This window comes from Myotis lucifugus, unplaced genomic scaffold (genome assembly GCF_000147115.1).
Source record: "Myotis lucifugus unplaced genomic scaffold, Myoluc2.0 scaffold_131, whole genome shotgun sequence".
Lineage (NCBI taxonomy): Eukaryota > Metazoa > Chordata > Mammalia > Chiroptera > Vespertilionidae > Myotis > Myotis lucifugus.
In genome coordinates, this window is record NW_005871179.1 from 3,144,702 (window position 1) to 3,159,341 (window position 14,640).

Sequence of the window (14,640 nt, forward strand, 5' to 3'; positions counted from 1 at the left end):
ATATTTCTCTCTTTCTGTCTCTCCTCTTCCCTTCCCTTCCACTCTCTCTAAAAAGTAATGGGAAAACATCCTGTAGGCTAGAAAGGGTAAAATGGGGGGGAGAGGGGGAGGGGCGGGAGGGTAAGGGACATATGTAATATTTTCAACAATGAAGATTTAAAAAGAAAAATATCTTCAAGTGAGGATTAACAAATAAATAAATAGCCCTGGCCGGTTTGGCTCAGTGGATAGAGTGTCGGCCTGCAAACTGAAGGGTCCCAGGTTCGATTCCGGTCGGGGCACATGCCCAGGTTGTGGGCTCGGTCCCCAGTGGAGGACTTGCGGGAGGCAGCCAATCCATGATTCTCTCTCATCATGGATGTTTCTATCTCTCCCTCTTCCTTCCTCTCTGAAACCAATAAAAATATATATTAAATAAATAAATAATAAAAAGTAAGTCAGCCTGGCTAGTGTGGCCTCAGTGGTTGAGTGTCAACAGCTGGTCAACCGGTGATCCTCATCATTGATGTTTCTCTCTCTCCCTCTCCCTCTCCTTTCCTCTCTGAAATATATATATTTTAAAAAATAATAAATATAAATAAAATGTCACATCATGTCATAGCCCTGCACAAATCTCTTTAAAGACTCCTCAAAATGGTTCCTGAAATGCCACAGGGCCCAAGGACCTATCCAAGATAGCCAGGCAAGCTTCTGCCTCAGGCTGTTCGCTTTACCCAACCAGCTCCTCCCCACAAGGCTCACTCACTCACCTCCTTCAAATCTTTGCTCACCTTTTCAATGAGGCCTTCCCAGACCACCCTCTTTAAAAATGCCAAGCTCCCCAAACATAAACCCCCTTGTCCTGCTCTATTATCTCCTTAGCACTCATCACCTTGTAGCATATCATATCATTTACTTCTTTGTGATCTTTACTGTTTGTCTTCTAGAATGTAAGCTCCATAAAGGCGGAGACTATTTTAAAAATATTTTTTATTGATTTCAGAAAGGAAGGGAGAGGGGAGAGAGAGACAGAAACATCAATGATGAGAGAGAATCATTGTGAGCAACCCGGGCATGTGCCCAGAACCAGGAATTGAACCATGACCTCCTGGATCATAGGTGGATGCTCAACCACTGAGCCACACCAGCTGGGTGAGATTTTATTTTATCTACTGTATATCCTATGAGCCCAGATCTATGCCTGGCACACAGTAGATGTTCAATAAATATTTGTTAAATGAGCAACTTAGCTCAATATTTTAAAACAACTTGAAGGTGAATCAAAACATATCTGAGGCCAAATATAGCCCTAGAATCAATGGCTGTAAAAAATGCTGTTGCCCTGGGACACACCCACTCCCTAGGAGGTTCTAGGTAGGGGTTGCCCTAAATCCTTTGAGGCAGGGGTTTAAAGGGAGTCAAAGAGCCCAGACAGAAAAGCGTAGGGACCTCCTCTTCATCCCCAGCATCAGCAAAGCTGGAAAGAGTTCAGACATCCCCTCATTCCATCTTTCATCCCAATTCGTGGTTATCAGCTTCTGAACCCCCACTCTTCCCTCCCAAGGAAGAAGAAATGAGAGAGGGGAGCAGAGAGATGCACAATCTTCATCAACAAACAAACATTTATTGAGCTCCTGATGTGTGCCAGTCACCGAAGAGGAGGGCATGGAGGTATTACATGAGGTTTCCCCCTCAAGGAGCTTCTTGATGACCAGGGGAAAGGAAAAGGGGGTGAGCAGAAGCTGATGTCAATCACAGGCCTCTCTCCTTTCTCAGGTGGTCTCAGGAAATGAGAGACCCAGAAAGGGATAGCCTGGACAGGTGTCCAAGACATATGCACAGGCTGCACATGTACAAGACACTTGTGCAGAGCCCACACAACTAAAGAACCGGTGTACAAAACAGGAGAAGTATACGTGTCACACGTGGGCAGGATTCACATGCAGAGTCCTTATGTGCATCGGCCATGGGTATGGCACAGGAACTGCTTCTCCCAGCCAGGTTGGCTAGATGAGGACAGGGCTCCAGGCCCCAGCGCGGGCTCTCAGGGCTGGGGCTGGTACTGGCCCTCCGTGGCCGTGAAGAAGTCGTCCAGCACGCTGCGCAGATAGTCAAAGGTGGGCCGGTCCTCTGGGCGCTCCTTCCAGCACAGCATCATGAGGTGGTACAGCTCCTCTGGACAGTTGTCAGGTCGCACCATGCGGTAACCTCGCTCCAGGTTCTGAATCACCTCAGGATTGGTCATCCCTGGGGGTTGACGGGAGAAAAGACATCAAGGCTCCAGGCTTTGGAAGTCCACAGGCAGGGGCCATGTTCAGATTATTTAACTGTTATGGTGTGAGCACCCATCCGAAAGGATCTTGGTCTTCATCAATGGTAAGGCCTTATTATAGGTACCTGCTAAATGTCAGTTGTGCCCCTTGGAATGTCAGCTATGGCTTAGACACTCAATAACACACACTGTTGGCTGCCTTGGGAGCCACCTCAATATTTTGAGCCTCAGTTTTCTCATTTAAAAAACAGAACAAATAGTAACTCCTACCTCAGAGTTACTATGAGGATTGAATAAGATAGTGCATATAATGCATGTAGTGCCTGGAAATGAGATACTGCATAAATAACACTTGTGATTATTATTATTTGGTGGGAAGATATGGTGGTCAAGGCCCAGGGCAGGATGGGAGCCCACAGCCACGCCAATGGTGAGGCTTCCCTGCTCTGGGACCAGGCACATGAGATGCTACATTAGGAAGCCAGATGGACTCTGGGCCCCAGCAAAGCAGACTCTGCATGGGCAGAGGTCTACCAGGTCTCTCCATGACCCAGATGAAATAATTTTGGGGCCAGTTCCCTGCCTTCATACTGGTCCTGTCCCACCTGGTAGGCTCTTAGCATGTGGACCCTGAGAGGACTTGATCCAGAGAAGTGCATGATCATGGCAGAAACAGCTGCCTGTGTCTAAATTTCCCATATGGCCTCTTATTTCTCCTTCAGCCTTCTGAGAGGAGACTGTAACAGGCAGTTCCCAAAGACTAAACGCTTTATGGTCCTGCAAAACTTGGGAATGGACCTCGCCCAATAAATACCCTCTTGCCCAGGCCTTGCCCTTAGGAGGCCTCTAGCTATGGGTCCCTCACATTTCAAAATTAGCACATTGGAGGATATAGACCATGGAACTAAACACCCAAGGCTAGAGTCAAGGCTGCAAGCCCATAGGCTAAATCCAGCCTAAATATAGCCTCTAGACACACTTTAGTTTGGCTTCTGTAGTGTTTTTAAATAATTTGAATCAATCACCAATGTTTGGAAATGGGCACATTTTTCTAAAGCTGCAAGTTTGGGCTTCTCTTGAAAAAAAAAAAAAATCTGTGTTTTGGGACCCCATGCCTTTTGTTTTTGTGTTTCTTTTTTGTTAATCCTCCCCTGAGGACACTTTTTCCATTGCTTTTCAGAGAGAGTAGAAGGGAGAAAAGGAGGGGGAGAGAGACACAGTGAGAGAGACACAGTGACTGGTTGCCTCCCACATGCACCCTGACCCAGGGTGGGGAGCGAACCCACAACCAAGGGAATCGAACCTAAGACCCTCTGGTGCACAGGCTGACACTATAACCACTGAGCATGCCAGCCAGGGCTGGGCCCCCAGGTCTTAAAGGCAACCGTCTGCTGGAGCAGATGCAAGTTCACCCAGATCCCCATCACTCCCCATTGTCTCCCTGACCCTGAAGCCGCGTTGCCATTTATCATCACGCTAACAATGTCTTTTCTGTTGTAACAGAGACATTGCCTATGGATTCACCTCTGTGGGCACAGTGGAGGGGCAGTGAGGGTCCTTGGCAAGATGACCAGGGTGGGCTTCCAGCCCCAGCGCTCTCCCTCGATTCTGTGATGGGGCAAGTCCAGGGCAGGGAAAGCCTTCCGGCTCTCGCCTGATCCTAAGGTGCCTTGACCCTCCTAGGAGCAAAGCTCTGTGCACACTGCTCTCGGGATGTGGGAAGCTTCTAAAATCTGGCCACTGCGCTCCATGACCTCTGTGCCCTGTCTTTGTGTTCCATTTCCTTTCCCCAGTTTCCTAGCAAGTTCCTTTTAAAAGATTCCATCGCTGTCTTGGCTGAATTCAGGGGTAAAGGACTTTGTCCAGGAGATAAAGGGAGGGGTGGGAGAGAGTGGGAATCAGTTGTTTACATCTCTCTCTCAGTTTTTAGACAGAGAGCTTCAGAGGGAACGGAAGTCAGTGTTTAGTGAGCACCTATTATGAGTCAAGGTCTTTCACAGATAATCTTGTTTTTCATATCAGGGAACAGGCTCAGAGAGGTGAAGTCACTTGCCCAAAGTGACTATTAATAGCATAATAGTCACTATTAATAGCAAAACTTAACACTCTTGCCCTGACCGGTTTGGCTCAGTGGATAGAGCGTCGGCCTGTGGACTGAAAGGTCCCAGGTTCGATTCTGGTCAAGGGCATGTACCTTGGTTGCGGGCACATCCCCAGTAGGGGGTGTGCAGGAGGTAGCTGATTGATGTTTCTCTCTCATCAATGTTTCTAACTCTCTATTCCTCTCTGTAAGAAATCAATAAAATATATTTAACAAACCAACAAACCTAACACTCTTGAGTGCTTAAATGGGCCAGGAAATATTCTTTGTGTGTGTGTGTGTGTGATTTTTTTCCAGACTTCTAAACACTTTTGGCATCATTTTCTCTCGAGAACAACTTTTTTAAAAAAAGTATTATTATTGATTTCAGAGAGGAAGGGAGAGGGAGAGAGAAAGAGAGAAATGTCAATGATGAGAGAGAATCATTGATTGGTTGTATCCTGCATGCCCCCTACTAGGGATCCAGCCTACAATCCAGTCATTTGCCCTTGACTGGAATTGAACCTGGGACCCTTTAGTCCGCAGGCCGACTAAAACATTAAAAGAAGGCATCATCTGATCAAACAGAAAGTTAATATCATGGCATGTCTGATAATGAAAGGCAGGCTTCTTGTCTCTCAGGCCAGATCCTTTTCACCCATACTGGGCTGCCTGTGTTGGAACTAAAGAGAAGAGCTGGGATTATCGAAGGGAGAGAGAGAGAGATCCAGAGACAGAGATGAAAGTTAGCCGGAACCGGTTTGGCTCAGTGGATAGAGCGTCGGCCTGTGGACTGAAAGGTCCCAGGTTCGGTTCCGGTCAAGGGCATATGCCTGGGTTGCGGGCACATCCCCAGTGGGGGGCGTGCAGGAGGCAGCTGAATTGATGTTTCTCTCTCATCGATGTTTCTGACTCTCTATCTCTCTCCCTGCCTGTGTTGGAACTAAAGAGAAGAGCTGGGATTATCGAAGGAAAAAAAAAAAAAAAAAAAAAAAAAAAAAAAAGAAAGTCAGCCATGGTTGATTGGTACCTCCCTGGTGATATCGGAGTCACATCTCTGAGAAGATGGAGGAGAAGCAACTAGAAAGTTTCAGATTCTGAGCCTGGGAAAAGGTGAGTGAAAAGACATGGATTTTACTGCCCTGCCTCATCACCCTTTTTAGTTCCTGCCTTTGGTCCTGACCTGGGTAAGGAATGCGACCGTGGGTGACAATCTCCGTCAGCAGAATCCCGAAAGACCACACGTCCGACTTGATGGTGAAGGTCCCGTAGTTAATGGCTTCTGGCGCTGTCCACTTAATGGGAAACTTGGCCCCTGTGGGGAAGCAGAGTGAGGTCACCAAGGTCTGCTTGGCCTGTAGGCCCCAGACTTCCCTTCTATCCCACACCTACCCTCCCTGGCGGTGTACTCGTTGTCCTCAATGAGGCGTGCTAGGCCAAAGTCTGCGATCTTGCAGCTCAGGGTGTCAGACACCAGGATGTTGGCGGCCCTCAGGTCACGGTGGATATAATTGCGCTCTTCAATAAATGCCATGCCCTCTGCAATCTGCAGGTCAGGCATGGATAGGTCAGCAGTGGTGGGCCAGACATCCTTACCCTGCTGGCCTGTGCCCATGCCCAGCCCTCCCAATTCTCCTTACTTGGGCTGCCATATCCAAGAGTTTGTTGATGGTCAGCTTGATGCCTGCAGGGGTCTTGAGAAAATCCACCAGGCTCCCTGTGGGCAGAAGCAAGAGTTGCTGATCCAAGTTGCCCAAGGAGAGAGCTCCCCAACCCTTCTTGCCTAACTGTGTAGGCAGTGGGGGTGGGGGCGGGGGGGTCTAGAAGCAGTGTCTTATACATGGAAAGGAAGAGGAAGGGCAGAAAATGGAGGAGTGTGTGTTCTGAGTGAGGAGGTTTGGGACATGTGAAGGTCTTTTCCAGGGGACTAGGATGGGGCATGCTCGAAGGGATCTGTAAGCTTTTTGTCACCCACGGGGTAGAGCTCAAACTCCTCAGCCAGCACCCAAAGCTCTGATGGTCCACTTTGTAGTTTCTTCTCTTCCCCCACTCCTGCTACTCTTGTTCCACCCCCACTAGACAATTTCAACATTTTTCACATGGACCATTGCGTTCTCACCTCAAAGTCTCTTTGTCCCGTCTCTGCCTTACTTTTCTTGCGTGGCCCAGCTAGACTATTCCTCTAGGAAGCTTTTCTAGATCCTACTAGACATAATAAATTAAATCACCATCTACGTTCTCTGGGGCATGCTGGAACTTTCCTAGCCCAAACGCTGGTTTTCCAGGTGTGCATAACGAAAATGAGACAGCAGGCACCTTGTTTTGTCCATCCACGTTCCCCGTGCCCAGCCCAAAGTAAGCAGCAATAAATGTGTGCTGCACGCATTAAAAGGAGTGTGGAGCCCTAACCAGTTTGGCTAGTGGATAGAGCATTGGCCTGCGGACTGAAGGGTCCCAGGTTCGATTCCAGTCAAGGGCATGTGCCTTGGTTGCGGGCACATCCCCAGTAGGGGGTGTGCAGGAGGCAGCTGATATATGTTTCTCTCTCATTGATGTTTCTAACTCTCTATCCCTCTCCCTTCCTCTCTGTAAAAAATCAATAAAATATATATATATTTTAAAAAGGACTGTGGAAAGAGATGTGTGGAGGCCTGACAGGTTGGGAGGTGCTGGATTGGAGCTAGTAACTTCTGTTCCTTCTTAAGAGATTAAAGCCCTGTGTGAAGATGATAGCAACCTGTGTCCCCACTATGAGTACTGAATTAGTCACCAAAGATAAAGGCCTCACCCAGACACAGCAAATATGTGACAGAGACTGCCATTCCTCCATTGTGTCCATGGCAGATGTTGCTAATCAATTCTAGCACTCACTTCCAATGAGCCTCAGAATCCTCAACACAGAACTCCAAGCAACTACCAACTAAAGTAGGCTTATATAATAAAATCTATTGGCCATTTCCAGAACCCATTAGCCAATGAACAGCTTTTCTCCCTTCCTGAAAGAGGGAGAGATCTTATACTCCCAAAGAATCAGAGCCGTTTAGATTTCTTCTGTTATACTGAGGGAAATGGAGCACCAGATGCAGGTCAGGAACTTGGCCTGTGTCACACAGCAAATCTGTAGCAAATCTAGGCCTGCAAATTCCTGTTTACCGTGGTGAGGCTTTTACTCTGTGCGATAACAGACCAAGGGAGGGGGAGGGGCTCACCCAGAACTGAAAAAGAGGGCTTTGGGGCAGATCTGGCCTCCCAACACTCGGGGGCAGAAGGGAAAGAAATGGGACCAGGGACGCACTCATTTCCTGAAAACAAACATCTTTAGATCAAGGTAGGGCTTTGAAGGCAAACGGGACTTGCAGGTCAGGGGAGATGGGGACTGAATGCCCTTCCAGAGCCGGCCACCTTAAGCTGGGCTCCCAGACAGCCTCGAGGACACACCCTCTTCTCGCCCTTGGAGGTGAGACTTTAGGAGCCCAGGAAAACTCTAGCAACTTCAGTGCTGAGCCAGGAGAAAAGGCAGGTCTCCTCCACCCTCCAGCAAGAGCAGAGGGGACGGCAGCGCCCACCATTCTCCATGTATTCCGTGATGATGTAGATGGGCTCCTGGGTGACCACCGCGTAGAGCCGGACCAGCCGCTGATGCTGCAACTGCTTCATGAGGTTGGCCTCGGCCAGGAAGGCGTCGGGGGACATGCTGCCCTGTTTCAGGCTCTTCACTGCCACCTTCGTGTGCCCATTGTAGTACCCTGGGGTGGGGAGGGGTTGGAGGAAGTCACCCGGACTGTCGGGGGACTCTTGGATCTCAGCGGACACCTCCCTCCCCCGCAGTCCAGGAGGGCCTCACTTACCCATCCACACCTCCCCGAACTGGCCAGCCCCCAGCCGCTCCACCAGCTTCAGCGTCTCCCTGGGAACCTCCCACTCGTCCTCCCACCACGGCTTCTGGGGCTTCTGGGTCTGGCAGGGGCGGCTCAACCGCGTGCATAGCCCGTCCGGAGTGTCTGCGAGGACAAGGGAGGGAGTAGGGACTTCACCAAGTCCCGTCTAGGGAAATGGCCGGGCAGGGGAGGTGTGGACACCTGCGGCTGCAGGGTCTGGCACCGCACCCCGGCCGGGAATGGAAGAGCAGGCTTAGTGATGGGTAGGGCATCCCCGAGAGGGACGTGGGGAGGCAGGCTGCTAGGACACAGGTGAGGGGGCCTCAGGCCCACGTCTGAGGGGTGCGGCTGCGCTCACTGGTGTAATGGCGGACCAGCTCCTGCAGGCCGGGAAAAGTGATGCGGGGGGAGATGTAGAAGCCTCCTTTGTCCAGGTTGCGGATCTTGTAATGTTTCACCACCTCTCCTTGGTTCTGGTCGAAGTCCCGAACGGACAGGGAAAACGATCCTGAATAAAAGAATAGGTAAGCGAACGTCAGAGGGGGAGGGGTGACCTACGGCGGGTGCACCTCCGCCACCGCGCCCCAGCCCGCGGGCTCGCCCGGCCCGCACCCGGGCTCACGGGATCCAGCCCGGGCCCGCCCCCGCTCCCCGGCCCGCCCGGGCCCGCCCACCTCGGCCACGCCCATTGTGGCCCTGCCCACCGCGACCCTGCCCCATCCCGGACCCCGCCCACCGCGCCCCCGCCCAGCCGCTCACCCGCGGTGCTCTCGCTCTCCCGGATCAGGAAGGAGCCGTGCGTGTTCCCGGGAGCCAGGAGCTGCCGCTCAGCATCCTTGCGGCTCAGGTTTTTGAAGAACCAGCTGCGCAGGGAGAGTGAAAGCCGTCGTCGGTTGGAAGGTGCTCCCTCCATCACCCTCGAGCAGCCCTCCTCTGCTCCGGGGTCCCTAGGTCCGCTTGCTCCTGCCCATCCCCAAGACGAGTCCCCACTCACGGTTCGGGCTCCAGGCTGTTCGCTTTGGCCACGAAGTTGAAGGGGATGAAACCCTCCTGGCCGGTGGTCAGAGACTGCGCCTTCCACCACTCGCCGTTCCTGAGAACACCGGTGGTCAGCGTGGCTTGCTCAGCCTGGACTCGGCTGGACTCCCTCCCTCCAGAGCCCCAGCTGGCAATGCCACCCCACCCTCCAGCTCGGCACCCGCCAGCCTCTCATTTTGTCTCAAAGGCGCCTACTGTAAGCCAGTCAGGACCTGCAGGAGGGCTGCGGAGCCCGGGGTCTCCGCTCCCTCACTCCCTCACCGCCGCAGGGCACGATGGGTGGCATAGAGGGGACACTCACTGCTCCAGGACACGAAGCTGTTCACCCTTTTCGAATCCCAGGTCCCCATCGTGAGAGGGCTCATAGCTGTGCAGGGCGATGACCAGGTTGTCTGTAAAGACCAGGGGGCGTCAGGGAGAACCAGCCTGAAATAGGCTGGGAACATGGAGTTCAGACGAGACAGGGCAGAGCACAAGACTGGGGCCAGAGAAGCAGGGCAGAATAGAGGGTAGACGGGGAGGAGATGGAGGCCGACAGCCAAAGACCCACAGGCCTTATCTCCAGGCCCTGCTGGCTGCGGTCACCTTGCAGTGGAGAAGCCGGGGGGTTGGTGTCCTGGTAGGTGACCAGTGGGTCCCGCACCTCAGAGCCATTCCGCATGGGCAGCTGGGGGGTAGGGGATGAGAGTCAGGTCAGAGAGCAGGAGGCGGGGTCAGATCCAGGCTCCCCTCCCCACCACCCTGATCTCCTTCACTTCTCCAGCTTAGCCGGCCGGGTCTTCCTATCCCTGAATTTGCCAACTACTTGCTGTGTGACCTTAGGAGAGTCCCTTCCCTTCTCTGAGCCTCGTTTCCTTTCTGTATTGCAGAGGAGAGGGCCGCTCTGTTATTTCAAGGACCTTTAGTGGAGGCCTATTTTGTTCTTCTGAGCTGTGCACCCCACCCGGCTCCCTCACCAAGCCCCATGTCTTGCCTCTTACCGTGGCCTTGCCATCCAGTGGGACTATGGGGTAATGGCAGTTCTCACATACATCGATGTTTTCCATCCAGTCATCTTCAGGGTTTGAGCTGCAGCCACAGCCCATGGTCCCTGGGGGAATGGAGAGGCGCTTAAGGGGTTCCCCCAATATCTGCTCGCCCAACCTCCGACATACTGGGGCCTCGCCCTGAAAACTTCCAGAAGTACCTGAGGTTGTTCGCCCTCCTCCCCAGGCCCCCATTCACCAGCCATAGACAAGCTGAAATGGGGCCCTAGCTCCTATCTGATGCTCCCTCTGAGCCCCCAGGCCACCAGTAAAGTCACACACACCCCAGTGCTAGGCCCCGCCCCCCCACCTGGGATGGGCAAACCGACACAGGCACCTTTGTTAGTCTAGCTGCCCGCTTCCTGCCTCTCCCCCAACCTCTCTCTCTCTCTCTCCCCACCACCCATGTTGGGGGACTACCCCAGTAGAGATCACACACTTCTTCCAAACCCTGGGAGAGACCTAAGTTTTTGGTCCGCCCATACCTTAGAGGTGTGTGCGCCCCACCTCCTAATACAGTTCCCCTCTCCAGCCCAGAAAGCTAAATGAAAGACTCCTGCTCCCCACAGTCAGCCATCAGGCCTCTGCCCGCTTCCCCTCCCACACAAGTCTCCTTCAGAGGGTTCCTTCTGCTTCTCCCCAGCAGAAAATCCTTCAGTGGCCCTATTGGCTGTGACTTTTTTTTATTTGTTTGCTTGCTTTAGCAGTGGAAACTTTTTGTCAGATGAAATCAAGCAGAACCCCATAGATAAAGCAAAATGGAGCTGCAGTGCCTGAAGCCCAGGGGGGCCTCTCTCTGAAGCCCCTAGGAGTCCCCAAGACACCTCCTTCCCTGGGCTGCTCCTCAGAACTGCTTGGAAAGCACTAGTCCTCAGATAAAGTTAAATTTACCATGTGTTCAAGACCCTTTAATATCAAGATCAAATCCACTTCCTCAGTCTATTCTTACACACACACACACACACACACACACACACACACGCACGCACCCCCGCCTACACACTCACACAGTCTGTGTTTTGAGCTACACCTGTCCCTCCCAAACACCCCACACTATTTTCTTACTCCATGCCCTTGCACATGTGCTTCTCCTGCCTCGGGATGCTCTCTTTTTGTCCATCTATTGAACTCGACTTTCAAGGCTCAGCTCACACACCACCTACTCTGTGAAGCCTTCCCAATGCTCTTTGCTGCTACAGTTCTACTCAGACCACCATCATCAACTTAGGCACTGAGTGCCCAAACTACACTGATTTATGTGTCAGTCCCATGGCCTCTTCCACCCCTTGATGAGATGGGGGAATTCCTGGAGAACAGAACCTGTGCTTTATTTGCTTGAATGCCCCAGCACCCAGAACTAGTTGCCACTTATAAATGTTGACTAGGGCCCAGGCCAGGTAGCTCAATTGATTGGAGCATTGTCCTGATACACAAAGGTATGGGTTCGATCCCCAGTCAGGGCACATACAAGAAACAACCAATGAATACATAAATAAATGGAACAATCTCTCTCTCCTCTCTCTCTCTCTCTCTCTCTCTCTCATACACAAATAAACAAACAAATAAATAAAATTGACTGGTAAATGAAGGGTTAATGCACAGATTCTCTCCCAGATGAGAAAAAGCTAAAAAGTTCACCACCACAAAACCAGTAATACAAGAAATATTAAAGGGACTTCCAGAAGAAGGAGAAGGAGAAGGAGGAGAAGAAATGTGAATAATAAAATGGCAATAACTACATACTTATCAATAATTAGTTTAAATATAAGTGAATTAAATCTAACCAAAAGACATAGGGTGGCTGAATGGATAAGAAAACAAGACCCATACCTATGCTGCCAACAAGGAACCTATTTCAGATCAAAAAACACATGCAGACTGAAAGTAAAGGGATGGAAAAATATATCTCATGCAAATGGAAATCAAAAAAAGCTGGGGTAGCAATATTTATATCAGACAAAATAGACTTTTTAAAAAAATCCTCACTTGATGTTTTTATTGATTTTTTAAATTTTATTTTTTAAAATATATTTTTATTGATTTCAGAGAGGAAGGGAGAGGGAGAGAGAGATAGAAACATCAATGATGAGAGAGAATGATTTATCAGCTGCCTCCTGCATGCTCTACAGTGGGAACGGAGCCTGCAACCTGGTCATATGCCCTGACTGGGAATCGAAGCATGACCTCCTGGTTCATAGATCGACGCTCAACCACCCAACAACACCAGCCAGGCAGACAAAATAGAGTTTAAAACAAAAGCTGTAACAAAAGACAAAGAAGGACATTTCATATACAATAGCTACAATTTGGAAGCAACCAAAGTTTACATCAATAGACAATCGGATGAAAAAGATGTGGTACATATGAATATACAACAGACTATTACTCTGCCATAAAAAATAATGAGCTCTTACCATTTGTAACAACATGGATGGACCTGGAGGATATTATGATAAGTGAAATAAGTCAGCTAGAGAAAGACAAATAACAAATGGTTTCACTTACATGTGGACTCTAAGGAACAGAATAAATAAAATAGAAACAAACTCGTAAATGCAGAACTGGTAGTCTCCAGATGTGAGGAGGGTGGAGGGGCAGGGTGAAAAAGGTGAAGGAAGTAAGAAGTTCAGCCTGGCCGGTGTGGTTCAGTGTTGAGTGTCGACCTATGAACCAGTTACTGGGTTGTAAAGTACAGAATAGGGAATGTAGTCAATAATATTGTAGCAACTATGTATGGTGCCAGGTGGGTACTAGACTTATTAGGGGGCTCACTTTGTAAGTTATATAAATGTCTAACCACTATGTTGTACACCTAAAACTAATGTAATATTGAATGTCAACTGTGATTGAACAATTTAAAAAATTGTTTTAATGCGCAGATTCTCCATCTGTAAAGGTCTTAGCAGCCACCAAATCTAATCTCTGATTTTAGGTGAACAAAGCAAAGCGCAGAGAGGCCTGCTTAAATCCACACAACTTATCTAGCAGAACAAAGCTAGAGTTGCTAAGCCATGCTGGGCCCAAGTGGAAGGAGGGTTGAGTTAGTAAGAATTAAGGACATATGTCAATTATACCTCAATTTTTGAAAAATTGATTTTAGAGTGAGGAAGAGAGAGAAAGGGAGAGAGAGAGAGAGAGAGAGAGAGAGAGAGAGAGAGAGAGAAACATTCATGTAAGAGAGAAACATCAATTGGCTGCCTCCTGCACACCCCCTACTGGGGATTGAGCCTGTAACCTGGACATGTGACCTGACTGGGAATGGAATCATGACCTCCTGGTTCATTGGTTGATGCTCAAACACTGAGCCACCCGGCTGGGCAAGCTTCTGTTTCTTTTCTTTTTAAATAATTCTTTATTGTTGAAAGTATTACATATGTCCCAAACTCCTGTTTTTTAAACTGAGGTACTCATAAGCTCTCATGGGTACCAGAGTCACTGGTGTGCATCTTCCCAGAGCATCTTCCTTGTCCTTCTTCATATAGTTAAACAAGCCCAGATCTATTATAGAGGAAGATGTAAAATATACATGGAATTTTAAGCCAAATCAAGGAAAGACTCCCCTACTGTTAGGAGTCTTGGAGGAGGGTAGGGGGTAGACATTTGAGAAATCGCTCAGCCACAGTTCACCCATCTGTGGCTGCAAATGGCTTTGTTGTAAAATTAAAATGTATTGGGGTGGTCAACATGAACATATAGGTTTCAGGCGTAGGTTTCTATGTTACATGATCTGTGTATGCACCGTGTGCCCACCACCCAAAGTCAAATCTTCTCCTGTCATCACGCAAATGGCTTTTTGACTGCTATTTTTATTCTGACCAGGAACTGGTTAGTAGCAAAAGCCTTCAGGAAAGGGCTGGTGACAACCCGGAGCCAGCCTAAAATAAGGTGAGCTAGCTAGTAAGGTCGTGAGCATCCTGTTGTTTGTGCTACTCAAACAGGCCGTAGAAAACCACAGGTTGGTTATAATGTAGTGGAGAACACCAACGTCAGATGGCGTGTAGACTGACATCCGTAAGGTCCCTCCCAGGCCTGACATTCTTGGGGGCCCTGGCAAAGGGTAAGAGAAAGATGAGAAACGTTTGGGGTTATGAAAAGAGGGGATGAGCTGGGATGCAGCAGTGAGGAGAGGTCAGAAGAAGGGCAGAAGGAATCATAGGCCTGGAGGCTGGTACCTAGTCCAGGCTGGGGTCACCTAGGGAGGGAAAAGGAGTCTCCAGGCTTTGGGCAAGAGTCCAGATCACGCAGGCAGGACTTGATCCTGGACTGAATCCGGGCCTATCAGAGAGGACCTGACATCCCTAAAGGCTGGGGCCATGAGTGGAAAACGTCAAGTTGTGTCAAATTAAGCGGAAAGGACCTCTGTCACTC

General features: G+C 49.8%; 1 protein-coding gene across 2 annotated transcripts in view; it reads right to left on the reverse strand.

Annotated features, from left to right (window-relative positions):
• Positions 1-1,574: 1,574 nt before the first annotated feature.
• LCK (LCK proto-oncogene, Src family tyrosine kinase) overlaps positions 1,575-14,640 on the reverse strand; it is a 21,481-nt gene continuing 8,415 nt past the window's right edge. The window contains exons 2-13 of one of the 2 annotated variants that reach the window (XM_006094237.2): positions 10,228-10,337; positions 9,833-9,914; positions 9,549-9,639; positions 9,204-9,302; positions 8,969-9,072; positions 8,568-8,717; positions 8,180-8,332; positions 7,898-8,077; positions 5,972-6,048; positions 5,724-5,877; positions 5,515-5,646; positions 1,575-2,226 (exon numbers count right to left, since the gene is read on the reverse strand). In XM_006094237.2, the coding sequence (XP_006094299.1) occupies positions 2,024-2,226; positions 5,515-5,646; positions 5,724-5,877; positions 5,972-6,048; positions 7,898-8,077; positions 8,180-8,332; positions 8,568-8,717; positions 8,969-9,072; positions 9,204-9,302; positions 9,549-9,639; positions 9,833-9,914; positions 10,228-10,332 (1,530 nt within the window). In that variant the 5' untranslated portion in view covers positions 10,333-10,337 and the 3' untranslated portion in view covers positions 1,575-2,023. The remainder of the gene's footprint in view (positions 2,227-5,514; positions 5,647-5,723; positions 5,878-5,971; positions 6,049-7,897; positions 8,078-8,179; positions 8,333-8,567; positions 8,718-8,968; positions 9,073-9,203; positions 9,303-9,548; positions 9,640-9,832; positions 9,915-10,227; positions 10,338-14,640) is intronic. The other variant, XM_014460501.2, reaches the window with a different exon arrangement.